The sequence below is a fragment of the Tachysurus fulvidraco genome, chromosome 25 (assembly GCF_022655615.1).
Source record: "Tachysurus fulvidraco isolate hzauxx_2018 chromosome 25, HZAU_PFXX_2.0, whole genome shotgun sequence".
NCBI lineage: Eukaryota > Metazoa > Chordata > Actinopteri > Siluriformes > Bagridae > Tachysurus > Tachysurus fulvidraco.
The window spans coordinates 17,402,347-17,429,099 of NC_062542.1; the positions used below are offsets into that span (position 1 = coordinate 17,402,347).

The 26,753-nt window shown below is 43.0% G+C and overlaps 2 protein-coding genes across 3 annotated transcripts; both read left to right on the top strand.

The window, feature by feature from the left end:
• Nucleotides 1-1,538: 1,538 nt before the first annotated feature.
• On the top strand, nucleotides 1,539-12,967 carry tfr1b (transferrin receptor 1b). 2 transcript variants are annotated; one of them, XM_027173748.2, is made up of 19 exons: nucleotides 1,539-1,645; nucleotides 4,145-4,196; nucleotides 4,284-4,500; nucleotides 4,777-4,978; nucleotides 5,499-5,636; nucleotides 5,715-5,796; nucleotides 6,255-6,377; nucleotides 6,468-6,560; nucleotides 6,659-6,798; nucleotides 7,388-7,554; nucleotides 7,638-7,754; nucleotides 7,983-8,068; nucleotides 8,158-8,221; nucleotides 8,607-8,674; nucleotides 8,832-8,902; nucleotides 9,266-9,356; nucleotides 9,848-10,069; nucleotides 10,172-10,336; nucleotides 10,579-12,967. In XM_027173748.2, exons 2-19 carry the CDS (start codon nucleotides 4,152-4,154, stop codon nucleotides 10,813-10,815), a joined length of 2,328 nt encoding a protein of 775 aa, XP_027029549.2. In that variant the 5' UTR covers nucleotides 1,539-1,645; nucleotides 4,145-4,151; the 3' UTR covers nucleotides 10,816-12,967. The 2 variants fall into 2 exon arrangements, with proteins under 2 accessions (XP_027029549.2, XP_027029548.2); XM_027173747.2 differs by lacking the exon at nucleotides 1,539-1,645 and having other exon boundaries at nucleotides 4,038-4,196.
• An 890-nt stretch (nucleotides 12,968-13,857) lies between these two features.
• tnk2a (tyrosine kinase, non-receptor, 2a) lies at nucleotides 13,858-24,357 on the top strand. Its single transcript, XM_027173746.2, has 16 exons — nucleotides 13,858-15,082; nucleotides 16,746-16,915; nucleotides 17,778-17,845; nucleotides 17,979-18,197; nucleotides 18,349-18,501; nucleotides 18,723-19,000; nucleotides 19,093-19,219; nucleotides 19,524-19,670; nucleotides 19,979-20,073; nucleotides 20,330-20,524; nucleotides 21,111-21,202; nucleotides 21,369-21,413; nucleotides 21,574-22,841; nucleotides 22,930-23,025; nucleotides 23,156-23,283; nucleotides 23,494-24,357. The coding sequence occupies exons 2-16, from the start codon at nucleotides 16,753-16,755 to the stop codon at nucleotides 23,498-23,500; spliced, it is 3,081 nt and encodes a 1,026-aa protein (XP_027029547.1). The 5' UTR covers nucleotides 13,858-15,082; nucleotides 16,746-16,752; the 3' UTR covers nucleotides 23,501-24,357.
• The last annotated feature ends 2,396 nt before the right edge of the window (nucleotides 24,358-26,753 follow it).

A 26,753-nucleotide genomic window follows, 5' to 3' on the forward strand; every position in this document is an offset into this window, starting at 1 on the left:
TCATGTTTCTGTTAAGTACAGAACAATAAACTTCTGATCTGTAATCATTTCATTAGCCATACGAGCTTTAAGTGCTTATATTTAACAGTCTTAGCTTCAGATCAAAGGTGCTGGCTGTGCTAAAACAAATACTAAACAAATGTACTAAAACAAATGTTCTGAATGTTTAGAGTTTTTTGTTTAGCTCGGGAAACAGACACAGTCTCTATATTGTGAACCCTGGGTGACGTCTTGATGCAGCTAGCAGACGGTTGGATTAGCCTGCTTGTCTGCTCCCTGGCCCTGGCTTGTCACCAATTAACTAGGCCTGCTATGCTGCAAGTAATGAGAGCAACACCTTTCCTTGTGGCATGGACACCTTTCCGTGTGGCATGGACACCTTCCCGTGTGGGATGGACACCTTCCCGTCCTAACAGGCCAGCCTTGCCCTCAAAAGTGCTTCAGTTATCCATGAAGCCCACATTGTTTTCGGAGCACCACCTGGACATCCAGCAGTTCAACGACCATAACCTGCTGTTAGCTACATCGCCATGCCGCATTGGGATGGGGGCAGAGCATACTACATAATGTATATATGTTTATTTATAAAACATAATATATGTTTTCTTCAGAAAGCGCTGCTTACTGAGTAGTTTGTACATCTCAATGACTTTTTGAGATTTTACATCTTTATCTTTATTATTATATTATATTATATTATATTATATTAATAAAACAAACAGTCGTCTATGTGTGACTTTTATTTTATATTTCCACAGCCATAGCCTACATGCAGACTGCAAAGGTGAGTGTGGACGCCAGGCGCAGATCTGGTAGCTTGGATGCGGCCGAGTCCGACTCAGTAGTGCGCATGCGTCAACAACCTCACGTTTTCTTTTGTTTTTTTTTTTGGTGGATTTATTTATCTTGTTAAAAAATTCTGATCTTTAGTTCTGCTCTTAGACCAAGTTGCTGTCAGGAGGTGAAATGTATCTCGGTCAATATTTTTTAATTACATTTAAAGCTAATATTAAATAAGTGGCATTTTTGTCATTTTGGTTCTGTTTTAAAAAAAAAAAAAGAAAACCAAATCCAAAAGACAAAGTAGTGTAGTGAAGTACAAATAAAAAGTAAAGCTGCATCATTTTAGTCCAGGAGACGCAGATCAGGTAACCACGTTTCATCAAAATGAGTCGACTCTCTGGGTTCCGAACACGTGGAAGCCCCAAAGGTTCCACCTTCCAATGAAGAGAAGAACGTGTTATAATGTTATTACACCCTTATTAGTAATGTTATTACACCCTTATTAGTGCTCAGAGTAGTGGGATATATTATATAAATGAAGAAAAAAGATAAATAAAAGTGTAGAGTATGAAAGAATAAAAACAGTAGAAAGAATAGGAAATAAGAAAGAATAGAGATTAAAGTTTCAAGAAATAGACAAGAGAATGGAAGAAAGAACAAGAGCATGATTGAAAGCACTAAATGAAAAGAAAGAGAAATCGTACACTGAACAGTTGAGAAAAGAACCGAATACGTGTCGATTCACAAAGACCTGACTCATTTGTAAACGACTCGCAGATTCGAATCTCTTCCCACACTGAGGCACCTCGTGTTCGGCGTGATAGCAGCAGCTTCCTGCTTCTTCCTTGTAATACATTAAAAGGTGAGAAGCTTTAAGATGTGAAAATATAATGAATGTGTGGTAAATTAAACTGTAATTAGTGTTATCTGATCTTCAGAATTGATTCTGAATGATTTTCCCGCAAGTTCATTCATTGGACATGCTAACAGTTAGCATTGAGCTAGTTAGCTGTCTAAACTTAGCTCTCAGCTCTGTAGTTACAGTTAAATTAGCCGTTAGCATCATGCTGGTAACTCTACTGTCAGGTTAAATATTTCATTTATTACTGTACTTTAAATATTGATGATACAGTTCAGTTTGTCAGAGTCCTTTTTTTGTCCTCAATGATCTTTATGTACACTGCTAAATGTCCCCTCAGGCTTGAGGTAAACGTGAGGAAATACACGTTAATAATAAAGGTGTTAAATTACATTCGGGTGGACAACAGCAATAATAATAATGACAGTAATGACATTTTTCTCATTTCCATAAAAAGTATTTAAAAATGAATCAATATTTAAACTATTGAATTATTTGTGATATATTTATGACAGAAAATTTTAATATTCACTCGAAAATAATGTGAAATGTGCAGGTTATTTAACACTTTAAGACGTTTAAGAGTTGGTTGGTGGTTGGATTTGTGTTGTTTTTGTTTTAACAGTTTGTAGTTGAATGTTAACAGACTGACAGGTAGACAGCCTGACAGGCAGACAGACTGACAGGTAGACAGCCTGACAGGCAGACAGACTGACAGGTAGACAGCCTGACAGGCAGACAGACTGACAGGTAGACAGCCTGACAGGTAGACAGACTGACAGCCTGACAGGCAGACAGACTGACAGGTAGACAGACTGACAGCCTGACAGGCAGACAGACTGACAGCCTGACATGCAGACAGACTGACAGGTAGACAGCCTGACAGGTAGACAGCCTGACAGGCAGACAGACTGACAGGTAGACAGCCTGACAGGTAGACAGACTGACAGCCTGACAGGCAGACAGACTGCCACACAGACAGACAGATTACCAGACAGACATACAGACAGATTGCCACACAGACAGACACACAGACAGACAGACTCAGCTGGACGCCGCACTCTTATCAACACGACTTTAACCCTTTCTGTAAATAAACAAAATCAGGAAAGTTTTTTGATGTCGTCTAATCAGTTCCTTTACTTTTTTATATATAGAATTTATTAACAGATGTCTGTCACTGCCTGTAACTGTCTGTAAATTATTGCTATTATTATTATTATTATTATTATTATTATTATTATTATTATGTTGAACACCATGATTGTGTAATGGTTTGACCCTGAAGTGATGTTCAGCTCGGCGCCGCTCTGTCTCTCAGATTTTGTTGTTTGATGTCAGGCAGGTTTTTTTGGGGGGGGTTTTTTGTTTTGTTTGGGTAAGTTTGCTTGTGTTTGTTTGTTTGTGTGTGTGTGTGTGTGTGTGTGTGTGTGTGTGTGTGTGTGTGTGTGTGTGTGCTTGTAGGGGAGTTTATTGGAAGAAATCTTCCCGACTTTCTTTGCGTTCTCAGTTTTCTGATGTTCATCATATGGAAACCTGAGTGAAATGATTTGTCTGTAAATCCCCGTGTGCACTGAACTGCTGTTTTTATATCCCTGAGTCATTAAAGTCAGTAAATGAGTTGCGGCCTGTAAAAGCTCTGCAGTGACTGCGGAAGTGGCGGTTAAAGATTTCGCGCCTTTTTCATGTTCCTGTGGTATTGTGGGAAAATTGTTACAGTCTGATTACTGGTCCTCTAAACCTATTAATGCTGTCGGTTTACTGCTCTTTCAGGCTTCTAGATTTTGAAACCTTATACAGGAAAGATGTGATGAAATGATTTCAGTTCTACAGTTACAGTCTTCCTGCAGTTCAGCTGTTTAAAATGTTTCATGCGCACACACACACACACATATGTATATATATATATATAGAGAGAGAGAGAGATAGAGCACAGTTGTTTTCTCTGCATGTCCCAGGAAAACCGTCCTGTTTAGTAAAGGAGTGGGTTGTGGGTTTTCTTTTTTAAATTATTATTATTATTATTTTTTAATGTAATCAATAGTTCTCCCAGCTGGCACTTAGTATTATTTGTAATTTTGGATGTTTAATACAATATAATATAATAATATATTTGATTCTTGATTTAATTTTTTTTTTCCTTGTATTACTTTATTTTTGATCTACTCTTGGTTTTGTCCACAGCTGACCCTGAATCATTAATTTGTGTTTTTTTATTTTATTATATTTTTTGTTGTTTTTCAGTGTGTAAGCTGCTCTCACATCTTATTTTATTGATCTGCTTATCTACACCCCTCTGCGATTGGCTCTGAATCAGCGTTTGTTTTTTGTTTTTTTCGAATTTATTTATTTGGGTCGATAAGTTAAAGATTAGCCCTTTGACGTTGGCCCTGGTTTGATGAGTATAAAATGGCACCACATAAGAGCCGATTCTCAGAACGTGGTGTCACCTTCTCATACTCTGAATCTTTTACTTTAATAATAATCTTTCTTCTTTTTCAGGTTCATTATGGCAGGATGCATCAATCAAGCAAACGTGAAGTTCTCAAACCTGGTAAGTGCTGGTTTTCTGACAGGAAACACTTCTTAGAGTTTTAAACGGAAGTTTAAAAATGATTCTTGATTTTCTGTGTAAAATCAGTTTCGTCAAGGAAGCGGTGTGTACAGAGACCTGGCCCAGGATCAGGATCCAGATCAGATTGGCGATAGTCATGAGATCTCAGTGGAGCTGAAGTCCTCGGCTGAGGGAGAAGAGGAAGTGGTCAGATCTTTTAGTCAGAATCTGCAGAAATCTCCTAAAAGGAAATGGAGCAACTTGGCAAAGATTACTGTCCTCGTTATCTTTGTCTTTATCGCTGGTGAGGTTCTGAGTGTGATTATCTGTAAACTAACCAAGAAGGCTTTAATTTATTGTAAAACACTTTATTTACTGTGTTTGTTAACAGCTAAATTTTATGGAAAGTCTAAGTCATGTTGATTGTTGCACAGTGCTGTATGGATGATAATTTGCAGGCCAAGCAGCCAGCAGATATTTAAAAAAAAAAAACTAATTTATCAATTCTGAATATTCTTATTTTGAAGCATGTCTGGCACTTGTTTTATTTTTAATTTGTTTTCTTTTTTGTGCTTTTCAGGGTACCTTGTCGGTTATGTGACGGTGCCTAAGCCACGCATCAGCATGAACACTGCGACAGCTGTGACAACTGTGGACACTGTGGACACTGAGCCCTCTGAAGACATCTACTACAAACCCGCTCAGCCCTTTGCGGACTGGAGCTCCGTCGTAGAGGCACTGGGAGAGAACCTCAAACCTGCAGCCATGGACAAAACCTTGCAGTATGTGTTTATTTATTTACTCATGTGGGATGTGATAGCGTGGTTTAAGGTGTTGGTCTACAGAGCAGAATGTTGTGAGTGTGAATCCCAGGTCCACCAAGCTGTCACTGCTGGGCCCCTGAACTTGGCCCTTAAACCTCGATTGTACAGATGTATAAAGTGAGATAGAATGTGAGTCGCGGTGGATGAGAGCGAGAGTCTGCCACATGCTGTAAATGTCTTTGTTTATTTATTTGTGAGATCAAGAGCAGACTCCAGTTTCTGTAGAACACAGAAGAGTTTGTTCAAGCAGCTGTAATGTGTGTGGAGACACTTGGAGGTTTAGTCAGTGTTGGTTCTGTAGGCCACTGTGACAAAAAGCCACAAAGGTATAAAAATACACAACCTGAAAAAGGTTATAGGGTTGCGGTTTTCTCTCTGCTTCCCCTTTTATTTGTTGTTGAAACTGATCCTGAGACACACCGTGTGACTTTGTGACCCTCGTGTCTGTAACTGGTGTGTTTCTGATGTTCTTCTCCAGAGAGATTTCATCTCAGGACCTTCAGGCCGGCAGCGATGGAGAACACGCCCTGGCCCAGAAGGTGTTGGAGAAGTTCAAGGCTTTCGGGATGGACCACTGGAAGGACGTGCACTACGTGAAGCTGCAGGTGCCGTCGGGGTGAGTATCAGTTTCTGGTGTTACGTGTCGACTCTGCGTCTGTGTTTCTCGCTCATGCGGCGTCTCGTTCACGATCAGGGAGAACAAAGTGCTGATGGGGTCTGACGTGGTCGGAAGTCCAAAGGGGTATTTAGCCTACAGTGCAACGGGAACCAAACAGGTGAGTGCCAAAACATTAACCTGTGAATGTTAACCGTTTCTACATTGATCAAAATTTTAAATATTTCTGTTTGCATTTGTTCAGTGGCACAGAAGTGGCATTAACTAAGACAAGAATGGTGTCTATATATATACACACTCCCACTACACAGGGGAGATAACAGTACTGACCTGTACTCTGTATTAACTCTATGTATGTAACACCTTTATGTGCAGCCATGCCCCCTACAGACAGAGCGTGTAATAAGAGTCACTGTAAGGGGGTTTTACATGATGTGTGTGCTCCGTCACTAAGACACGCTCATGTGAAGTGATCACAATCCCACTTCATTATTTATCACGTGTCTAGAAATCTTTTAGGTGACCAAAATAAGTATATAAGTATAAATTGGAGTGAAATTTGTTGAATTCTTCGAGCTCGCTCACTTCCAGCTACATCACTTACTGATGTTCTCACAGGGAAAGGTGGTGTACGCTAACTACGGCCGAAGAGAAGATCTGGAGAACTTCAAGAACCAGGGAATAAACCTGGAAGAGAAGATCGCACTGATGAGAGCTGGAAAGATCAGCCTGGCTGAGAAGGTACCTCAGATCTCTTTAACACAGCCGTGAAAGCTCAGTCGTTCCACTTTGTCCTCGACGTTAGACCCATTCTGTCTCGCTGTCCTCTAGGTGGAGAATGCGGCCCAGGTCGGTTTAGCCGCGGTTCTGATTTATCAGGACACAAGTAACGAGAGAGAACTGAACACCGAGCTCTACGGCCAGGTGAGCGTCCAGGTGATCTCTATCCACCTTCGATCTTCGTTATCGTCTCTCTTCCATTATTTCTGTTGGTTTTCATCTCTGCTTGCCTTTAAATCCAGGTTCATCTCGGAACAGGAGATCCTTACACTCCAGGGTTTCCTTCCTTCAACCACACCCAGTTCCCTCCTTCTGAATCCTCAGGTCTTCCTAAGATCCTGGCGCAGTCCATCACCGCCGAAACAGCTCGCAAAATCCATCTGTAAGTTTCTCAGCACTGATCATCACAAAGTAAAATAAATGTAAAGTGTTCAGTGCGAGAAGGAAGTTAAGTGTGCAAAAGGTGTGTGAGTTTATAGAGAACAGGCTCTAGGTGTTCTGTTGGTCGGGGACTCGGGAAGAAGCTCCTCCTCCATCCTCTCTATGTTTGCCTTCGGGGAACAGAAATGTTTTTTTGACTGCAACAGAGAACAGAGTCCATTGTTATGATGTCTGAGGTCCTTCACAATCTTCCTGGCTTTGGTCCAGCTTGCAGTAATAGACTCCAGGTCAGGGAGTTCAGGTTCAGCTGATCTCACCACTCTCATGAGAGCTCGTCTGTTCTGCTTAGTGCTGTTCCCAAACTAGGCTGTGATGCTTCCTGTCATGATGCCCTCAGCGGTGCAGGAGTAGAAGGTCATTAGCACCTTAATAGTCAAATTGTTACTAATGTAAGATTGCAGAACTATTTTAGGTCATTCTCACGTTTCCAGCAGCATCCGGAAACGTACGGCGGCTCGGCCTTTTGAAGGTTTACAGGAAGTGTTTAATTTTAGCTTGATGTTTATTGTTAACTGTTTTGTCGATTACAGGAACATGAAAGGAAAGGATGCGCCCTCAGATTTCTCTGGAACGCTGCCAGGCGTCAGTAAATACACACTGGGAGGAGAGACAAACGTCACCGTGACGGTTAATAACGTCCTCGTCGACACCGAGATCCATAACGCCTTCGGCATCATTAAGGGCTTCATCGATCCAGGTGAAGATTTCGATACGTTTCTGCACATTGTGCTCACGAGTGAGTCTGTGTTCAGTGAGAACTAAGTATGTTTATTTCTGCAGATCGCTACGTGGTGCTCGGCGCTCAGAGAGACGCGTTTGGCGGCGGATTCGCCAAGTCCACCGTCGGCACGTCGCTGCTGGTGGAGCTCGCTAGGGCCGTCACTGACATGCTGAAAGGTGAAGAGAATCAGGAGAGAACTAAACCAGGGGGTTTGGTCCATATTTGACCTGATCTGAGTTCAGATTTCTCATTGATTTTATTTCGGGTTGATATAATGTGACTGGGCGGGGCTAGAGAGAGTGGGTGGGGCCTGGTCTACTGCTGCTTCTTATTTATTTATATGTTTGTTTGTTTTTTATTGCTAATACTGATGAAGTGAAAAAACCTCAAAATATTTTATGCAGCTGGCTTTAAGCCGAGGAGGAGCATCGTGTTTGCCAGCTGGAGTGCCGGAGATTTCGGCAGCGTCGGTGCTACAGAGTGGCTTGAGGTGAGAACAAACTGACTCTACCAAATATTCTACAAACAGAGTCAGTGTTAGAGTCAGTTAGTGACCGTGTTCCTCTGTTTCTCCCTCAGGGTTATCTCTCCTCACTGAACCTCAGAGCCTTCACCTACATCAGCCTGGACGCCACTGTGTCTGGTACACACACACACACGCACACACACACACACTCACGCACGCACGTCTACCTCGGTGGTTAATTATTTATTTGTTATATTTATTTAGTTGATTATTGTTGTTTCAGTGTTTTGTGTTATCGTAAATACTTAATGCTTATAAATTCTCAGCACAAAGCACTTTTTCTAAAAGAACAAAAATGATTTAATTTCCATTTTAATAAATTAATAAATAACCGTCTACTTCCTGTTTATCAGATTACTGAGAACTGACTGTTACTTCAGGGTCAAGCTTAAGGAGAAACTTTGTGAAAATGTGTTTGTGTAAGAGAGTGAGGTTGGGTAATCTGACCGTGTGTGTGTGTGTGTGTCTGTGTGTGTGTGTGTGTGTGTGCGCGTGCGTGCAGGTGTAAAGCAGTTCAAAGCCTCCTCCAGTCCACTGTTATACAAACTTCTGAAGAACACGATGAAAGAGGTGTGAATTTACTTTGCATGCTTAAACACCCCCTCATCCCACCCCAACACCCCCTCACTCCGACCCCTCACCCCACTCCAACACCCCCTTATTCCGACCCCCCCACCCCACACACTTCATGTGTATCTAACTGGTTTTGTTCTAATCCCATATAAAGGTGAAGAGTCCTCGGAACATGCTCCTCACCCTCTCTCAGGATTTTGCTTCTTCAGACTGGACCAAATCAGTGTGAGTAAACGCTCCTGACCTCCAGTAACATCACTAAAACATAATCCACAAACATTAAAAGGTATAAAAATATAGTGTAAGAGGCAAATTACTTAACTAGAGTTAATGTGTTTAATAAACAGGAGAAGCGTGTGTGTGTGTGTAACATCGCTAGTCATATAAGTTTATTAAATATTTATTACTTTTTATTACACTTTTCCCTATTATTAAAAGTTTAATTAAACTGTTATACATTTAGCATTTGTCTGACTTTATTTACAGGAATTTAAGATGAAGTTTTAAATATTCCGTAATAACAGATGAAACCTGTGTCATTGAAGGTGTTTGTTCTGATCTTGAGTTTCTGAATGTTTCTGCTCTCAGTCTGGAGCCCATGAGGGTGGAGGACGGAGCTTATCCTTTCCTGGCCTCCTCTGGAATCCCCTCCATCTCCTTCCGCTTCGTCTCGGACAGCGTGAGTTTGTCTTTAACGAGTTAATATTCACCTTCACGTATAATTCTCATTGTCGTTTTGTTTGTTTACTACAGTTTACATGTTAATTACAGTCCCCTCCTGCACCTACACGGTAACAGAACCAAAAAGGTTCATGTGACATAAAGGGTGTTATAATGTAGATTTGTATATTTTTTAGTTTAGTCTGTAATTTTATCAAAAAAAAAATCAGAAAAGAAGAAACAGTTTAAAAAAATCTTCCATTTAAATATTTTGACCTGCTGTTTTTGTGACACAAGTCCTGTACAGTCTGAAGCTGGACATCATGAGTGACTCGTGACATGAATATAAGAATGTTTTAGTTCATGAACATGTTCTTAATATATTTTTCTGATTATTTTCAGCAGGTTGGCACAGTTAATGTGACCAGACGCTGATGTATACAGCATATGTTTAGCTTTCTGTCTGTTCGATGTGATTAATTAATCCGGTCGATGTTCCTCGTGCTCCAGGAGACTTCAGACTATAAGTATTTTGGAACATTTCTGGACACCAGAGAAAGTCTGAACCAGGCCACCGAGGGGAAGCTTCTGAACGTCTGTGTGACTGCCGCTCAGATAGCAGGACGGATGGCGCTGCGGCTCGTCCACGATCACATCCTCAATCTGGACGTTAGCGAGTACAACAAGGTCATCATGAGCAACGTCCTGAAGATCACCAAAGAGATCAGAAAGGTACGCTTCGTTTGTTTGTTGTTGTTTTTTTCTCCTGATGGATGATCATGATGAGGTGTAGAAGCCGTTTCTCACAGGACTTGTGCTACTTGGTTTTTCCAGGTTGAAGCACTCGGTGTGAATTCGTCCTCAGTCCTGAAAGACAAGTGGCTGTATTCTGCGGTCGGCTCGTTCTCTCGCGCCGTTTCTGCCCTGAACAGTGATAATATCAACAGTGATCTGGATGACGCCGTGACGTGTCGCAACATCAACGACCGCATCATGAGGGTAAAAAGAACTGACCGATCACAGGCCACCTCCTGGAAGAGTTTATTTTAGCATGAGAACAGAGCTTGACAGTCTTTATTGCTTTTTGACAGTCTTTATTGCACGGCTCGAGACATCAGAACTTCAACAGAACCAAAATAAAACATTCTACTTATATTCCGTCATATAAAACGGTACAAGTGGAACATTTACGTACAGTCTTATTACATTGTTCTAACTGTAGGCTGTGTTTCTGGCCATAGGTGGAGCACAACCTCTTGTCACCGTACGTCTCCCCGAGGGACGTCCCGTTCCGTCACATCATCTTCGGCTCCGGTGATTACAGCGTCAGCAGTCTGCTCACACATCTCAGTGCCCTCAAACAGCAGGCCGTAGGTTCTGATGCCGATTTGTTCCGGAACCAGTTTGCACTGATCACCTGGACCATCCAGAGCTGCGCTAACGACCTAAAGGGAAATATCCAGGGTCTGGACAACTGATGAGCAGCATCTCTGCGCCAGGCTCGGCTCCGTCCGAGGGAGTGTTATAACCCACACATCTCAGTAACACACACCTATTACATAAAATAAATAAACACACACACCTAGGTCATTGCTACAGGCTGAGCTAATAATCTAAAGCTAACGTTAAGGTTTTCATGGAGGTTTAGTCGATAATCATTAAGTGCTGGGCGACTAATAGCGTAGCGACATTACGATAAATATCCCAACAAATTCCTCCATACTGCATAAATTTATCATCCGCTGCTTTAAAAAAAACACTGAAACACGAGAAGCATGAACCTCATTTATTAATCAGACTTGAAGTCAGTGGGGTTTTTGTTTTGTTTTGTTTATTGTTTTGAACATTTTTTTTTCTGAATAAATCGTATATGGCAGTATATCTGTAGTCGTATCGCCCAGCCACCAGGTCAATTATTTATTTATGTTATTTCTGAATCCTGCTGTTTTTAATTAACACGCTGGTTATTTCGGATAATCAGCAGGACATCAGGTGAATATAACCTGCTGAAGCACACACAACACGTGCACTCGTTTCTCAGGTTCTGACTCGGTTAGTTGTGTCCCAATCGGAAGCTGATCGGACCTTTGATTCTGATTCATTCACTTGCACTTAATCGAGTTTCCAAACGAAATCCCTGGCAGGGGGAAAAAAGGCTGCTTTTGGATCATCTGGTTATTTTTTTTTACCTGTTTAGCATGAAATGTGTTTGTCTGTTATTATTTATTTATCAGTGACAGTGTTCACTATAAATGTGATTTTGTACTTTTTTTTACATTATCGGAAGCAGTGTCTTCCATAATTGTGACGGTTATACTGTCAGTTTATTAAAGCAGCATCTGCTCTGAGGAATACACGTTATCCAACAAGCCGTCACCAGAAATCAGCACACGCTCGCTCAGCTTTTCAGACCTGTAGGGTCTCGTCCCTGCTTCACAAACCTACTGTAAATAAAATTCCAGTTTAAACACAAAAATTCACACCACTTTGTGATGCACTTTGTCAAGACAAATGTGTTAGAAACAATTTGTGATTTAGTGGAAATTGTGAGGCGTGTGTTTATCTAAAACGACCACTTTGATCTTTTATGGTTTCACACAATTCTCTTATTAAAATATTAACAGTGATCGAAACAACTCGCTCTGAAATAGTGTGTTTCGAACCCACACCATTGTTCCAAAGCGTCCTATAAAGGTGTTGATCGATTTTGTACACCTGCAGCTCTGACGGGTCTAATCTAGTTTAGTCTGATCCTAATGTTACTAACGTGTTCACGTTAAAATATAAATTCCATAGTCAGCCGCCGGCTCTGAGATCTCACTCAACATCACGACGCCTCCAGCACACCGGAATTAAACTGTAATGGTGGTGATCACGCCGTAGTGAGAGCGACATCATCACCGTGTCGATCGGCGTCCGACCGTCAGAGCCGACTGTGGGGATTTCTGTGACGAAGCTTGGTGTTATTTCTCGTTCTGAAACATTATCGGGAGCAGTGTCTTCCATAATGCACCGTGTGAAGGTAGTTTTTGTCTACCAGTGTGTATTTATCGAGGGCAGTGTTCCTCATATTTCACTGTAAGGTGGAGTCAATTATCGGGAACAGTGTTTCCCATAGTTTTGTACAAGTTTATGTTAACATGTTTTCCCTTCCGTTATATTGTGTGTGTGTGTGTGTGTGTGTGTGTGTGTGTGTGTGTGTGTGTGTGTGTGTGTGTGTGTGTGTGTGTGTGTGTGTGTGTGAGAAGAAATATCAGTCTTTCTCCTGTGGTACTTTTCAGTTGGTCATTTTGAAATTCATTTTAAATTCAATAACACACCTTTTTTGATTGGATGAATCCAAGAAGAATCCAAAAACCAGTTCAAATCTTTGCAGTTTTATTGTTTCGGCCACAACTGACCACCAGGAGAAACGTCTACACAGATATGTGTGTGTAGTGGTTGTGCTTTTTTTTTCTTCTTCTTCAGCTTTAACTTTCAGAAGTTTTTTAAGTCCCTTAAGTGTGCTTTCATGCCTGTTCCTCCGTGTGTCGAGTCTGAATCGGAGTGAATCTGATTCTTTTGATTCCTTTGCCATTAGTTTTGATTCGGTTTCATTCTGCACGTCGTTAAATAAAATAAAAAAATCATTGTCTGGGGTCTGTTTTGGGGACAAACTGCCCTGAGCACGATGATGACATCGTTAGATCAATTACTAGTTTACAATATTTAGAATTAATTTTCTGCAGATCTTCAGAGCACATTTCTGCAGGACTACAGATCTGCCCTTTGGGTGGTTAGTTGTTCAGGTTAGTTGTTCACTAAAATGTATGAAAAAAATGACAAGGCATGATTGAGTTGAGACTGAGAACAGGACGTGCTGCAGATGTGAAAACACACTTAACCAGAGCACTTCTTCATTTGTGATTGTGTAGAAGAAAGTTTCACAAACATGTTTGTGGATGTTGGCTTGTTTTAGGCAGAACTAACTCTTTTTCTCTCTCTTTCTCTCTCTCTCCCTCACTCTCTCTCTCCCTACCTACCCCTCTCTCTCGCTCTCTCTCTCTCTCCCTACCTACCCCTCTCTCTCTCTCTCTCTCTCTCTCTATATATATATATATATATATATATATATATATATATATATACATACCTCTCTCTTTCTCTCTCTCCCTACCTGCCTCTCTCTCTTTCTCTTCCTACCTACCTCTCTCTCACACTCTCTTTCTCTCGCTCCCTACCCCTCTCTCTCTCTCCCTACCTACCCCGCTCTCTCACTCTCTCTCTCCCTACCTACCCCTCTCTCTCACTCTCTCTCTCTCCCTACCTACCCCCCCTCTCTCTCTCTCTCTATATATATATATATATATACCTACCTCTCTCTTTCTCTCTCTCCCTACCTGCCTCTCTCTCTTTCTCTTCCTACCTACCTCTTTCTCTCACTCTCTTTCTCTCTCACTCTCTTTCTCTCTCTCTCTCCCTACCTACCTCTCTCTCTCTCTGTGTCCCTACCTCTCTCTCACACTCTCTTTCTCTCGCTCCCTACCCCTCTCTCTCTCTCTCCCTACCTACCTACCTACCTCTCTCTCTCCCTCTCACCCCCCCCCATATCTCTTCTTCCCTCCCTCCCCCCCCATCAGTACTAGGAACATTTTGTAAATGTATTTGCATGCATTGGTTTAATTGATTGGATGATTTTGATTAGATTATTGGACAGTTGTCTCTTCACACATGACTTTTAATGAGCTACACTGGCTTCCCAAAGGGACAGAAATTATTAAATTTTGCAGTATTAAGGTCAAAATTCTAAAATCTTAATATAAGATCAGTAAGAGTGAGATCAGTAAACGAGTCTGTGGTTCCTAGAAAGCGTAAGAAAAGTTTGAAGGGTTTTGCTCACCGCAGACTGTTGGTCAGGTTCATGGACGAATTACAAATGTTTTGTTCTGATGTTTCTGATGTACTTTTCTTCCGTCCAATAAACTGCTTTTTATGCTTATTCTGGAATTTGTGAATTTTATTTTAGTGTAAAATTATAATTCTTGACTGATGTATGTTTATGGACGAGGTGTCCAGTGTCAGAGGTAAAGTTAGAGTTGTAACATCTACACAATGGAATAGCATGAGATCACAGTAATTATAATAATGATAATAATTATTATCATTATTATTATTATCATTATTATAATTCAAGGCAGAATATTACCATTAAACTTTAAAACACATTTCCTCACCTCTCTCGTTCTCTCAGGTTTAACAAGCTTTACAGGCCAGACCAGATGTACAGTATTGTTAGTGTTAGAGCAAAGAGAACAACTCTTATTAACAAACATTTAGAACAGAGATTAATATTATTATTATTAGTCTCTCTCTCTCTGTGTGTGTCTCTCTCTCTCTCTCTGTCTCTGTGTGTGTGTGTGTGTGTGTCTCTCTCTCTCTCTGTGTGTGTCTCTCTCTCTGTCTCTCTCCCTCTGTGTTTATATCTATGTTTAATGTAATTTCATTATATTTTAGTGTAAACAGTGATGTGGGAATAAGTGAACTGGTTCAAATGTAACGATTCTGTGGATTTGGCAACATCCGGGTGATCGGTACTGTGTCTTTAAGGCGCGCGCGCGTGTGTGTGTGTGTGTGTGTGTGTGTGTGTGTGTGTGTGTGTGTGTGTGTGTGTGTGTGTGTGTTGTCCAGTTAAAGCAGGATAATCCACACACTGCAGGAAATGTACCTGCAATTGAGGAGAATGAACTGAGTGCGTGCGGAATCTAGGTGAGTTCTGGAGAAGGTCAGGTTTCATCATCATCATCATCATCATCATCATCATCATCATCATCACACATTTTTACCAACATCATCACCCAGATTAGTGATGCCTCATTACAGCGGATTTCCGGTGTGTTCCTGTTAGCATCAGTGTGTTGTTATTAATATGAATTTTATGACGTCATCACAGTCATGTCACCTACATAAGCGCCGTATAAACCTGTGTGTGTATGTGTGTGTGCTGTTGTCCATTTTATTAGGAACACCTAAATTACAGCTTGATTTATAGGTTTGCAGCTACTGGCTAAAGCTAATCTGTTGTTCTACACACACACAAAAGTATTGGCACCCCTCTATCCTGCCCATCAATCAAACAGAGCAGATGTTTAAGTTATTTTGTTTGTTTGTTTATTGTTATGTAACATTGTAATGTTAATTAGTCAGTTTCTGTTGTTATAGCAGCAATAAACAGTCGGTCCCTCATCAATGTCCCTTTATTTTCTTTCTTCAAATTAATAAGACAAAAAAAATCCCAGTGTAAACTACACTATCATGAAGATGTGGGGAAACTGAGAGCTTCACCTCTGACTGTGACGCAGCGCTGACACTGGAGACTCCTTCACCATGTTTGTTACGTTCCTGTGAATGAGCTGTTACTATAGCAACAATGATGTATCTGAATGAAACATAAACCTCTGATTTGCTGCTGATGCTGATGCTGATGCTGCACTACAGAAAATAAATCAGTGCCTTCTGAACAGAATCCAGAACAAATCTGAACAGAATCCAGAACAAATCTGCCCTGCTGATTATTGTGAATAATTCAGCTGCATGCTCTGAGACTGAGTGCGAGTGTGTGTTTATGTGAGGATGTGAGGATACACTTGTGTTTAGGATGTCAGTGTTATACTGGTAGAGTCACATGGCTGTCGACGCTGAGCCTCGCGTCCTGACATGACTCAGCCAGAATGATCGAGTCGACTCACGAATGTGTCACAGGAATGAATCAAGAAACAGAGAAACAGAAGGATTGAGAGGATGGATGATGATTTTTTTGGAAAGATGCAGTGTTGCCATGGGAACAGCTGTGTCTTTAAGACCGTGCAGTGTTTAGGAGTGCAGAATGTTCTTGGAGGTTTACTGTGAATCCAGGACATGTCTTATGGGAGATGAATTTGGAGCACGCGGCTTATTTTTCACCGCATTGAATGTAAGAGGAATCGAGTGTCTCTGCTTACCATCGGCATGAGAGACTAATTGGAGACTTGAGATGGTCTGCAGTGTGGAATATCTTTTTATCTACATTGTGATGTTTCGACGTTTCAACTCTGCCTGGATTCTGATTCTGTAGATGTGAGTGTGTGTGTGTGTGTGGGGGGGGGGGGGGGGGTGATGGGGGGGGGCAAATTTATTATCCAAATTCATTTAAATCAGTATTTTTAACTATTTCTAAATGTTAGAGTTTGGAGGTGGGGCTACGTTTGAGCTCAGCATGTGATGTCACACCGTTTTTAGATCCTCAACATGTCTGTTTCTGCATTTACACAATTAATACATGAATGTTTAAAATGATAAAGTTTCACATTTCTAACCAGTGAGGCATAAAAGGTGTGTGTTTTGGATTGGCACTGAGTCATGATGTCAGTAAGTTGTGTGTGTGTGTGTTTAGAGCAGACATGCAGTCAGACGAGGGGACAGAGTGGCTCATGGAGCTGCTCACAGATGTGCAGCTGCAGCAGTATTACCTGCGAATCCGTGATGATTTAAACGTCACTCGTCTCTTTCACTTCGACTACGTGAAGACTGAAGACCTGGAGAAGATCGGCATGGGGCGACCAGGTGGGCAGGGGGTGGGCACATCACACACGTCACACACGTCATACACACGTCACACACACGTCATACACACGTCACCTACTCACACATGCTCAGCCTCCAACAAACGGTTTAACAATTACATGTGAATCATTTAACAGCAGATGTGAATCAGTGGGAATCAGATTCTATGATGACTCATTTCAGTTCAACTCTTCTGAAGTTTTACAAAACAATTCATTTTATATTCTTAGAAATCAAGTTCATCAACCTGTCCTGTGAAATCTTTAAACTGTTTTAAACATGAAGCTATAAGGTTGCCTTTCTGTTCGGAGTCACGGCTGTAGGGCTCTACACAGAACCTGTAGGGTTTCCACACAAGGTTCTGGATCAGGACGCTTTCGTGTGGCTGTGACTCTGATTCTAGTTATTGTCTTTCACTACTGTTCTAACATGAAACTCTATTCAACTCCAAACAGAAATGAAATTCTTCCACAGTAATAATATCAATATTATATATAATATATCTGTAAGGACAAATAAATAAAATAAATATATAGTGTTTATATAAAAAATAGATAAACAATGAACGGAAAAAATAATAAATGACTTATAGATAAATATATATGATGATATATATATAGAGCGTCGGCATAAGACTAGAGCGCGAGAGCGAGAGCGTTCCCTCCTAGTCGAAATATCTTCTAGATAGATATCTATCTCTAACCTTATCTGTCTAGGTTACTCTATCTTCTGATCTATCTCTACCTCTCCTCCCTCTCTTACTCATCTCCTCTCTCTCTCTCACTCTCCCTCTCTCTCTCTCTCTCTCTCTCTCTCTCTCTCTCTCTCTCTCTCTCTCCCCCTCCCCCCCCCTCTCTCTCAGGTCAGAGGCGTCTGTGGGAAGCAGTGAAGAGACGCAGAGCGATGTGTAAACGCAAATCGTGGATGAAGGTCTCAAACACAGACAAAGATATCATCATCATCATCATCATCACGGAAAAAATACACATAGCTGAGTGTAAAAGATTAAGATTAGGGGAAAGTCAAGGTGGGAGGAGTCTTATGTGTCTCTGCCCTTTTGCAGGTGTTCACAGGTAAGAGACCAGACACAGAGGCTCAGACTGGAGTGACCTTTCAGGATTCGTCTCCCTGCAGTGTTCCGGCTGAAGCTCGGGGTGAATCGCAGCCTGCGGCTCTGACCTGTCTGATCAGTGACCGAGATCTGACGCTGCTGGAGAAACTCGGGGACGGATCGTTTGGCGTGGTGAAGAGGGGGGAATGGCAGGCTCCGTCTGGACGAGTGGTGGGGGGGGACACACATACACACACACACACCCTTTGTTTACACTGCTTTTTGTAAACTATATCAAGGTCAAGCTATTGTTTTGTGTGTGTGTGTGTGTGTGTGTGTGTGTGTGTGCGCGTGTGTGTGTGTGTGTGTGTGATGATTGCAGCTGAATGTTGCTGTGAAGTGCCTGAAGACAGATTTGTTGGATCATACGGAAAGTCTGGATGATTTCATACGGGAAGTGAACGCTATGCACTCTCTGGATCACCAGAACCTCATCCGGCTGTACGGCGTCGTCCTCACACACCCCATGAAGATGGTGAGGCTCAAGGACCAAACTCTGAACTTGGACATGTTTATTAGTGTGTTATGTGCTCTGATCATGTGCTCAGTTCCATCTGATGTTGTGTTACTGGGAGTTTTAGTGCGCACTGAGTTTCATTACATTCTCTCTGAAAGAAATGAGCTTTATGGGTGTGTGTGTGTGTGTGTGTGTGTGTGTGTGTGTGTGTGTGTGTGTGTGTGTGTGTGTGTGTGTAGGTGACGGAGCTGGCTCCTCTTGGTTCTCTGTTGGACCGGTTGAGAAAGCGCCAGGGTCACATCCTGATCTCGGTGCTGTGTCGCTACACCGTACAGATCGCGTGTGGAATGGCGTACCTCGAGTCACGCCGCTTCATCCACAGAGACCTGGCCGCACGAAACATCCTGCTGGCCTCCAACGACCTCGTCAAAATCGGAGACTTCGGTTTGATGCGTGCGCTGCCAGGGAACGACGACCATTATGTGATGCAGGAGCACCACAAGGTTCCGTTTGCATGGTGAGGTTATTAGTGTGGAGAGATGAGCTTCTTTTCATCTCTCTCGTTGTCTCTCTCACACACACTTTATCAACATTTTATGTGTTTGTCAGGTGTGCTCCAGAAAGCCTGAAGACCAGAACCTTCTCTCATGCCAGTGATACCTGGATGTTTGGTGTGACGCTGTGGGAGATGTTCAGTCACGGCCAGGAGCCGTGGCTCGGCCTCAACGGCAGCCAGGTTCACATTTACCTCTTTACACACCTGACATTAATGTTACCACCTGAAATACCACCTGCTTTCCTCTAACAGCCCCTAAGGCTAACAGCCCCTCGTCCCTAAGGCTTTTAATCCTCTTTATATCACAAGTGTTATGTTTCTAGTTACGTTTAATGCTGTGAAACATCCAGCAGAAAGTGAAACCTGATCTCACTTAAAGTTCTAGCTTTCCGTTCCGTATCAGTGCTTTAATGTAGAACCGTGAGCTGCTGTCATGGAGAACCTGCAGAACTTCAGCTGCTGTGGTCTTCATTTTGTTACTCAGATCCTCCATAAGATCGATAAGGAGGGCGAGCGGCTGGTCAAACCCGAGGACTGTCCTCAGGACATCTACAACGTCATGCTTCAGAGCTGGTCTCCGAAACCCGAGGACAGACCGACGTTCGTGGCTCTGAGAGACTTTCTCATGGAGGTTAATTCAGCCTCTATGATCATCGCTGTGTTTTCTTGTATGAAATGATTGTGATAAAGTAAAAGCTCTACTTCTTCACATCTCTGATTAATAATGCAGAATTGTCTTTTACAGGAGTTTTAATAAGCGATTAAACTCATTTATCATCTGAGCAGAATTTGCATACATGAGATGAGATAAACAGGGAACATAAAGGCAATATGAAAGTGAATATTTAATCTAATCCAGCATGTTATTACAGAGCTCTTGTATAATCTGGATTGTGCGAGTAATCATCGTTTCTACGCTCTGATATTTTGTCTCTGCAGACGATGCCTACAGACATGAGAGCTCTGCAGGACTTTGATGAACCGGACAAGCTGAAGATCCACGCCAATGACGTCATCACTATCATCGAGGGCAGGTCACATGATTACGTTTTACTGCAGTCAGAAATGTCCAGTTCACACATTTTTTTCCTCAAAGAACAAAAACAAAAGAAAACTCCATTTTTGATGAGGTGCAGTTATTATAACGAACGTGAAGTAAAAGCAAACGTCACTTTATAGACGATAAGAAAATTATTATCTATTATGACCATAATATGATGATAAAAGTGTTTAGATGAGTTGTGACAATACTTTCAGGTATCATGATGTGAGATAAAATTATGAATTTAGAGCAGAGAACTACTGGTGGCGAGGTCAGAACCGTCAAACTCTGAAGGTGGGTCAGTTCCCCAGGAACGTCGTGACGTCTGTAGCTGGACTTTCAGCCCATGACATCAGTAGACCTCTTAAGCACAGCTTCATCCACACGGGCCATGGAGACACCGACCCTCATCGCAGCTGGGGCGCTCCTGATAAGATTGATGAGTAAGAAAACCAGACTTTCAGTTATTCAGATGCTGGAGCTTACATGTATTTGTACTCAATGTTCTGTTTGTGGGGGGCACGGTGGCTTAGTGGTTAGCATGTTCGCCTCACACCTCCATGGTCGGGGGTTCGATTCCCGCCTCCGCCTTGTGTGTGCGGAGTTTGCATGTTCTCCCCGTGCCTCGGGGGTTTCCTCCGGGTACTCCGGTTTCCTCCCCCGGTCCAAAGACATGCATGGTAGGTTGATTGGCATCTCTGGAAAAATTGTCCGTAGTGTGTGATTGCGTGAGTGAATGAGAGTGTGTGTGTGTGTGCCCTGTGATGGGTTGGCACTCCGTCCAGGGTGTGTCCTGCCTTGATGCCCGATGACGCCTGAGATGGGCTCCCCTCAGAACCTGAGGCACAGGCTCCCCGTGACCCGAGGTAGTTCGGATAAAGCGGTAGGAAATGAATGAATGAATGAATGAATGTTCTGTTTGTCACCACTAGAGGGCAGCACAACCTCGTGTTTCCCTTTCATTCTACAGGAAGCTTAATAAAGTCTCTGCAGTATAAAGCAGGCTGTGCTTTTACTTTCTGTATGTAGTATATACCTGGGGAACCCCATGGACCCTCCGGATGTTCTTGGAATGGATCCGAATGCTGACAGACCCACTAAATTAGCAAACCGCTCCAAAAGTGAGAGTCCAGAGGACACAGTTATAGAAGTCTACTGCTTTTGACCTTTAATGTTAATCTCCAAAAATAATAATATCTTCAATATTGTTGATTAATTTCATATGAGTAATTAATAAGAAATGATTTCATTCCTTTATAATGATCTTTTCTCCACCTGGTTCCTCAGAGCAACCTCCACCTCGTCCTCCTCAGCCTGCTATTCTTCTCAAGAGTAAGAACCGTCTCCGTTCTCCTCTCCGTTCACTGTTTTGTACAAAACACAGCAGCTCCATTTTACCCTTTATGAGATCATCTGCCATCTCTGTCTATAAGGAATTTTTTGAGTTTTAATTGAGCTGTAAAATCAGCTCCGGTTTTCTTTCACGTTTCAGAGCCTTTCTATGACTTTGTGATTGACGATGATGATGGGGACGATGATCTAATAGTCACTGGGCTAAAGAAGCTCTCTCGGAAACCGCCGTCATACCTCGGGCTACGCCTGCGTCCATGGGAGAACTCAAACCCAGTCGATCATCTCAGTGAGGTCTCGCTCATTGACTTTGGAGATGATAGCTTCAGCTCCACCTCGCCTTCCCCCATTACAGAGACTCCTGCCTCCAGCTCCACTCTGTCTGGAGCCTCCATCCTGGATTATGGACCTCCACCGAGCCCGTACCGCAGTTTGCCGAACCCTCTCCACCCAACCCCAGTGGTGGACTGGGACTCCCGGCCTCTGCCTTCTCTCCCTGCGTATGATGAGGTGGCTGTAGAGTGTGAGGAGCAGGAGGATGTGGAAGTCAGTTCCATAAACACTGCAAAGACTGACAATCCAGTCCAGCATAATTATGATGCTGTTGAAGGAGATTTAGATTTCAAATGCAAAGTGGAAGATGAACTGTTTCTTCTGTCCAAACCCGTTGTGGAGAACCGCTCTACCTCGCAGTCGGCTGATATCTTCAAGGAGTTACAGAGAGAGGTCATGGCAAAGCTGCGCGTACCAGTGACGGCGCAGTCGATGCCTTCATCGCCCCTTTTACCACACCGCCAAATCATCCTGCCATCCTGTGAGGACAAGCCCCAGATCCCACCCCGGATTCCTGTCCCACCAACACGGCCTTCCAGACGGACACGAGCCAGGCTTTCAGCCTCTTTAGCTGATGATGAAGAGAAACCTCAGCCTCCTCAGATCCCTCCGAGAGACCACGCCATGTCCCAGCCCAGCTCGCGATGCCCCAGTCCCATGATCTCAACTCAGCAGAGACCAGTTTTGTGCTGTGTCGGTTCTCTGGGTTCCTGTCTTTCCCCTTCATCGTACTCCTATGCTCCATCTACTGCACCCTCGAAGCTCTTGCTCAGCCCCAGTCGAGTCAACTATAACTCCCAGAATGCCACGTCCTCCACCAATATGGACCAGACTCGAGCAAAGAGTCCCTGCAACATGCCAGTCATGAGCGACACCACCAAGGCCAGCAGCACTCAGTACTACCTGCTTCCTGACAGGCCAACGTATCTTGAAAGATACGACAAGTCTGTGAAAGATTCAGAACAAAACAAAGAGCGACGGACCAACATGGCGACCGTCAGACCCATGATACAACAGCAGATCAGCAGCAGCACTCAGAGCTCAACGACGGTCAGCACTTACAGCAGTGTGAAACAGGTACAATCCCAGCACCTGGCTTTCCACAACATTATCCAGCTGTGTGAGAGGTACGAGGAAGCTGATTGGTTAGTATATATGTCTGCAGGTACAGGAGGCGGTCCATGGAGTGACAGTAGAGGAATGTCAGACGGCGCTCCAGAGTCACGGCTGGAACATCCAGAAGGCTATAGAGTACCTCAAGGTAACCTGGAGTGTGGAAGCTGCTGTCACTATGATCAATCCTCCATCATGATCACATCATTGTGTGTGTGTGTGTGTGTGTGTGTGTGTGTGTGTGTGTGTGTGTGTGTGTGTGTGTGTGTGTTCGACAGGTAGAGCAGCTGTTCCGTCTGGGTCTGAAGACTAGGCCTGAGTGTGTAGAAGTTCTGCAGAGGTGCAGCTGGAACCTGGAGCGAGCGAGCACCCAGATGCTGGACTCCTACGGTCCATCTAGACAAAGGTATAGAGAAGAAATGTGATCTTCACCAAAACATGAGTTTTTTTATCTTCTGATCAACATGGAAAGTGGCGTAGGGTTTTACTCTTTATAGAACCATTAAGGTTTCCTCAGAGGAGCCTCGTTTTGTGTAGTTTTGTTTCGACGTCTGTGTTTTGTGGCTCTTTGTACGTTATCGTTAAGTTGAGAGGTTTGATTTTTGTCCTGTTGCAGATACTAAACCCAGCATCGAGGACGGACAGACACAGCGCCCTCTTCTGTCCACAGACAACCACGTGATATTCATCTAAATCATGTTCTTTGTTGACTGTTTACAGAATCGTCACTGCATCTGGCCAGAAAAAGCTAAAGTGCTGACTCGAGAATATAATATGAATTTTTTGGAGAATGTGGAGAATATTTTGTGGCTGTTGTTCGGAGCCTCGTTTAGCGCTGAGCTTCAATCGGATTCTGCACTAAAGCTTTTTATTTAAGACCTTTATGTGTTATTTAAGTTGTGTTTTATATTTATTTATTATATATATATACTTTATGAAGCAAAGATGTCAAATTAAGTGACTCGCTGTATTATTTACATGATATTATATTATTATGTATAGATTTGCCATCGAAAGGTGAAATGTTTCTGATCATTTATTTGATTTATTTATCGGTTTTGCTGAAACAGGAACCTCGTGATAAGAGTCTGAATATTATTCACTAATACACTTGTGTCTTATTTAGAGCTTTTATCCATCATTAGCCTTTAATTTTATGATGGCATTCAAATAGAAATCAATGTTATTTATTCCTTAATTTTGTTCATTCATATTTTCATTTGTTTATCAGGTACCAAAGACGTGTAGTGCTTGTTGTTGGCTGTGGAGTTTCAGCTCAGGCTTCATTCATAAACATTTTATAGATTTGACTTAAAAGATTGTACATGAACAAAAGTCATCAGGGTTAAAAGAGCATGTGTGTGTGATGACCAGGTGTATGAGCATGTGTGTGTGATGACCAGGTGTATGAGTATGTGTGTGTGTGTGATGACCAGGTGTATGAGCATGTGTGTGTGTGATGACCAGGTGTATGAGTATGTGTGTGTGATGACCAGGTGTATGAGCATGTGTGTGTGTGATGACCAGGTGTATGAGTATGTGTGTGTGATGACCAGGTGTATGAGCATGTGTGTGTGTGTGATGACCAGGTGTATGAGCATGTGTGTGTGTGATGACCAGGTGTATGAGCATGTGTGTGTGTGATGACCAGGTGTATGAGTATGTGTGTGTGATGACCAGGTGTATGAGTATGTGTGTGTGTGTGTGATGACCAGGTGTATGAGCATGTGTGTGTGTGTGAGTGAGTGAGTGTGTGTGTGTGAGTGTGTGTGTGTGAGTGAGTGAGTGAGTGTGTGTGTGTATGTGTGTGTGTGTGTGTGGCTAGTCAGGTTTACACTTCAGCGCTGTGTTTAATATTAACACATTACTGCGGTGTCCCATCGTTGTTTATCGTCGTGACTTTTCAGCAGTTTCACACTGTTTCCTGTGTTAAAGTTCACACTCTGTTAGAACTCAAATCATTTATCTGTATTTTTATATAAAAATAAATATAAGGCAGAAAAGGGTTTGTTTGAAGTCATGACATAAATGTCTTCTGTCTGCATTGGAGTCGGTCATAAAGATAATAAAGTATGTTGTGCTCAAAAGTAAAGTCCCCCATGTGGTCAGAGAATCTCCACAGAGCGAACAGACATGAAGAACGTTTCTAAAGCTGTAGTAGAAAGATGAGGAAAGTGGACGTCTTTCTAAGAAAAGGTGAAGCTCTTTGGATGAGTGATGGAACATCCTGAGAATCCCAGCAACATGTTCACTACACAGAAGAAGAGAACAGAAGATGTAGCTCCAGCGTTCGCTTCTGCTCGTGAATGATTTCTGTTGGGAACCAGGAGTCATTATCTCTGCTAACCTGGGGTCCATCAGAGACGGGGTCGGAGATCAATACTGAGTCAATTCCATCATGTGTGTCAGAGGAGGTTACCACAGAACTTCACCTCTCTAAAGACATTGTGTTCTCAGTGATGGGAGAGTTTTGATGATGTTCTTTGTCTGGCTACAGGTCATGAACCCACAGTCTGAAAAATCTCGGAGGAAGAAAGCAAAGAGAATCTGTTGGTGTCAGAGTTCAGAGGAAGCAAAGGGCCACAGACACGAGGTTTATATCATGTATTTATTACTGTGTTATTGTACTCAGGTGGAGAAAAGCTGAATGCATCTGAACATCTGATAAAGCAGGTCGAGAGACCGCTGAGGGGACGAGTGTTTAGAGCTGAGAGAATAAAGAGAGACCGCTGAGGGGACGAGTGTTTAGAGCTGAGAGAATAAAGAGAGACCGCTGAGGGGACGAGTGTTTAGAGCTGAGAGAATAAAGAGAGACCGCTGAGGGGACGAGTGTTTAGAGCCGAGAGAATAAAGAGAGACCGCTGAGGGGACGAGTGTTTAGAGCTGAGAGAATAAAGAGAGACCGCTGAGGGGACGAGTGTTTAGAGCCGAGAGAATAAAGAGAGACCGCTGAGGGGACGAGTGTTTAGAGCCGAGAGAATAAAGAGAGACCGCTGAGGGGACGAGTGTTTAGAGCTGAGAGAATAAAGAGAGACCGCTGAGGGGACGAGTGTTTAGAGCCGAGAGAATAAAGAGAGACCGCTGAGGGGACGAGTGTTTAGAGCCGAGAGAATAAAGAGAGACCGCTGAGGGGACGAGTGTTTAGAGCCGAGAGAATAAAGAGAGACCGCTGAGGGGACGAGTGTTTAGAGCTGAGAGAATAAAGAGAGACCGCTGAGGGGACGAGTGTTTAGAGCCGAGAGAATAAAGAGAGACCGCTGAGGGGACGAGTGTTTAGAGCTGAGAGAATAAAGAGAGACCGCTGAGGGGACGAGTGTTTAGAGCCGAGAGAATAAAGAGAGACCGCTGAGGGGACGAGTGTTTAGAGCTGAGAGAATAAAGAGAGACCGCTGAGGGGACGAGTGTTTAGAGCCGAGAGAATAAAGAGAGACCGCTGAGGGGACGAGTGTTTAGAGCTGAGAGAATAAAGAGAGACCGCTGAGGGGACGAGTGTTTAGAGCTGAGAGAATAAAGAGAGACCGCTGAGAGGACGAGTGTTTAGAGCTGAGAGAATAAAGAGAGACCGCTGAGGGGACGAGTGTTTAGAGCCGAGAGAATAAAGAGAGACCGCTGAGGGGACGAGTGTTTAGAGCCGAGAGAATAAAGAGAGACCGCTGAGGGGACGAGTGTTTAGAGCCGAGAGAATAAAGAGAGACTGCTGAGGGGACGAGTGTTTAGAGCCGAGAGAATAAAGAGAGACCGCTGAGGGGACGAGTGTTTAGAGCCGAGAGAATAAAGAGAGACCGCTGAGGGGACGAGTGTTTAGAGCCGAGAGAATAAAGAGAGACTGCTGAGGGGACGAGTGTTTAGAGCCGAGAGAATAAAGAGAGACCGCTG

Coding starts and splice junctions, on each gene's coding strand:
- tnk2a (XM_027173746.2), top strand. CDS start 16,753: ATGCAGTCAGACGAGGGGACAGAGTGGCTCATGGAGCTGCTCACAGAT. Junction 17,846..17,978: donor AACGCAAATCGTGGATGAAG/GTCTCAAACACA, acceptor GCCCTTTTGCAG/GTGTTCACAGGTAAGAGACC. Junction 20,525..21,110: donor GCTCCTGATAAGATTGATGA/GTAAGAAAACCA, acceptor TTCTGTATGTAG/TATATACCTGGGGAACCCCA.
- tfr1b (XM_027173748.2), top strand. CDS start 4,152: ATGGCAGGATGCATCAATCAAGCAAACGTGAAGTTCTCAAACCTG. Junction 5,637..5,714: donor AAGCTGCAGGTGCCGTCGGG/GTGAGTATCAGT, acceptor GTTCACGATCAG/GGAGAACAAAGTGCTGATGG. Junction 8,069..8,157: donor GTGCTACAGAGTGGCTTGAG/GTGAGAACAAAC, acceptor TTTCTCCCTCAG/GGTTATCTCTCCTCACTGAA.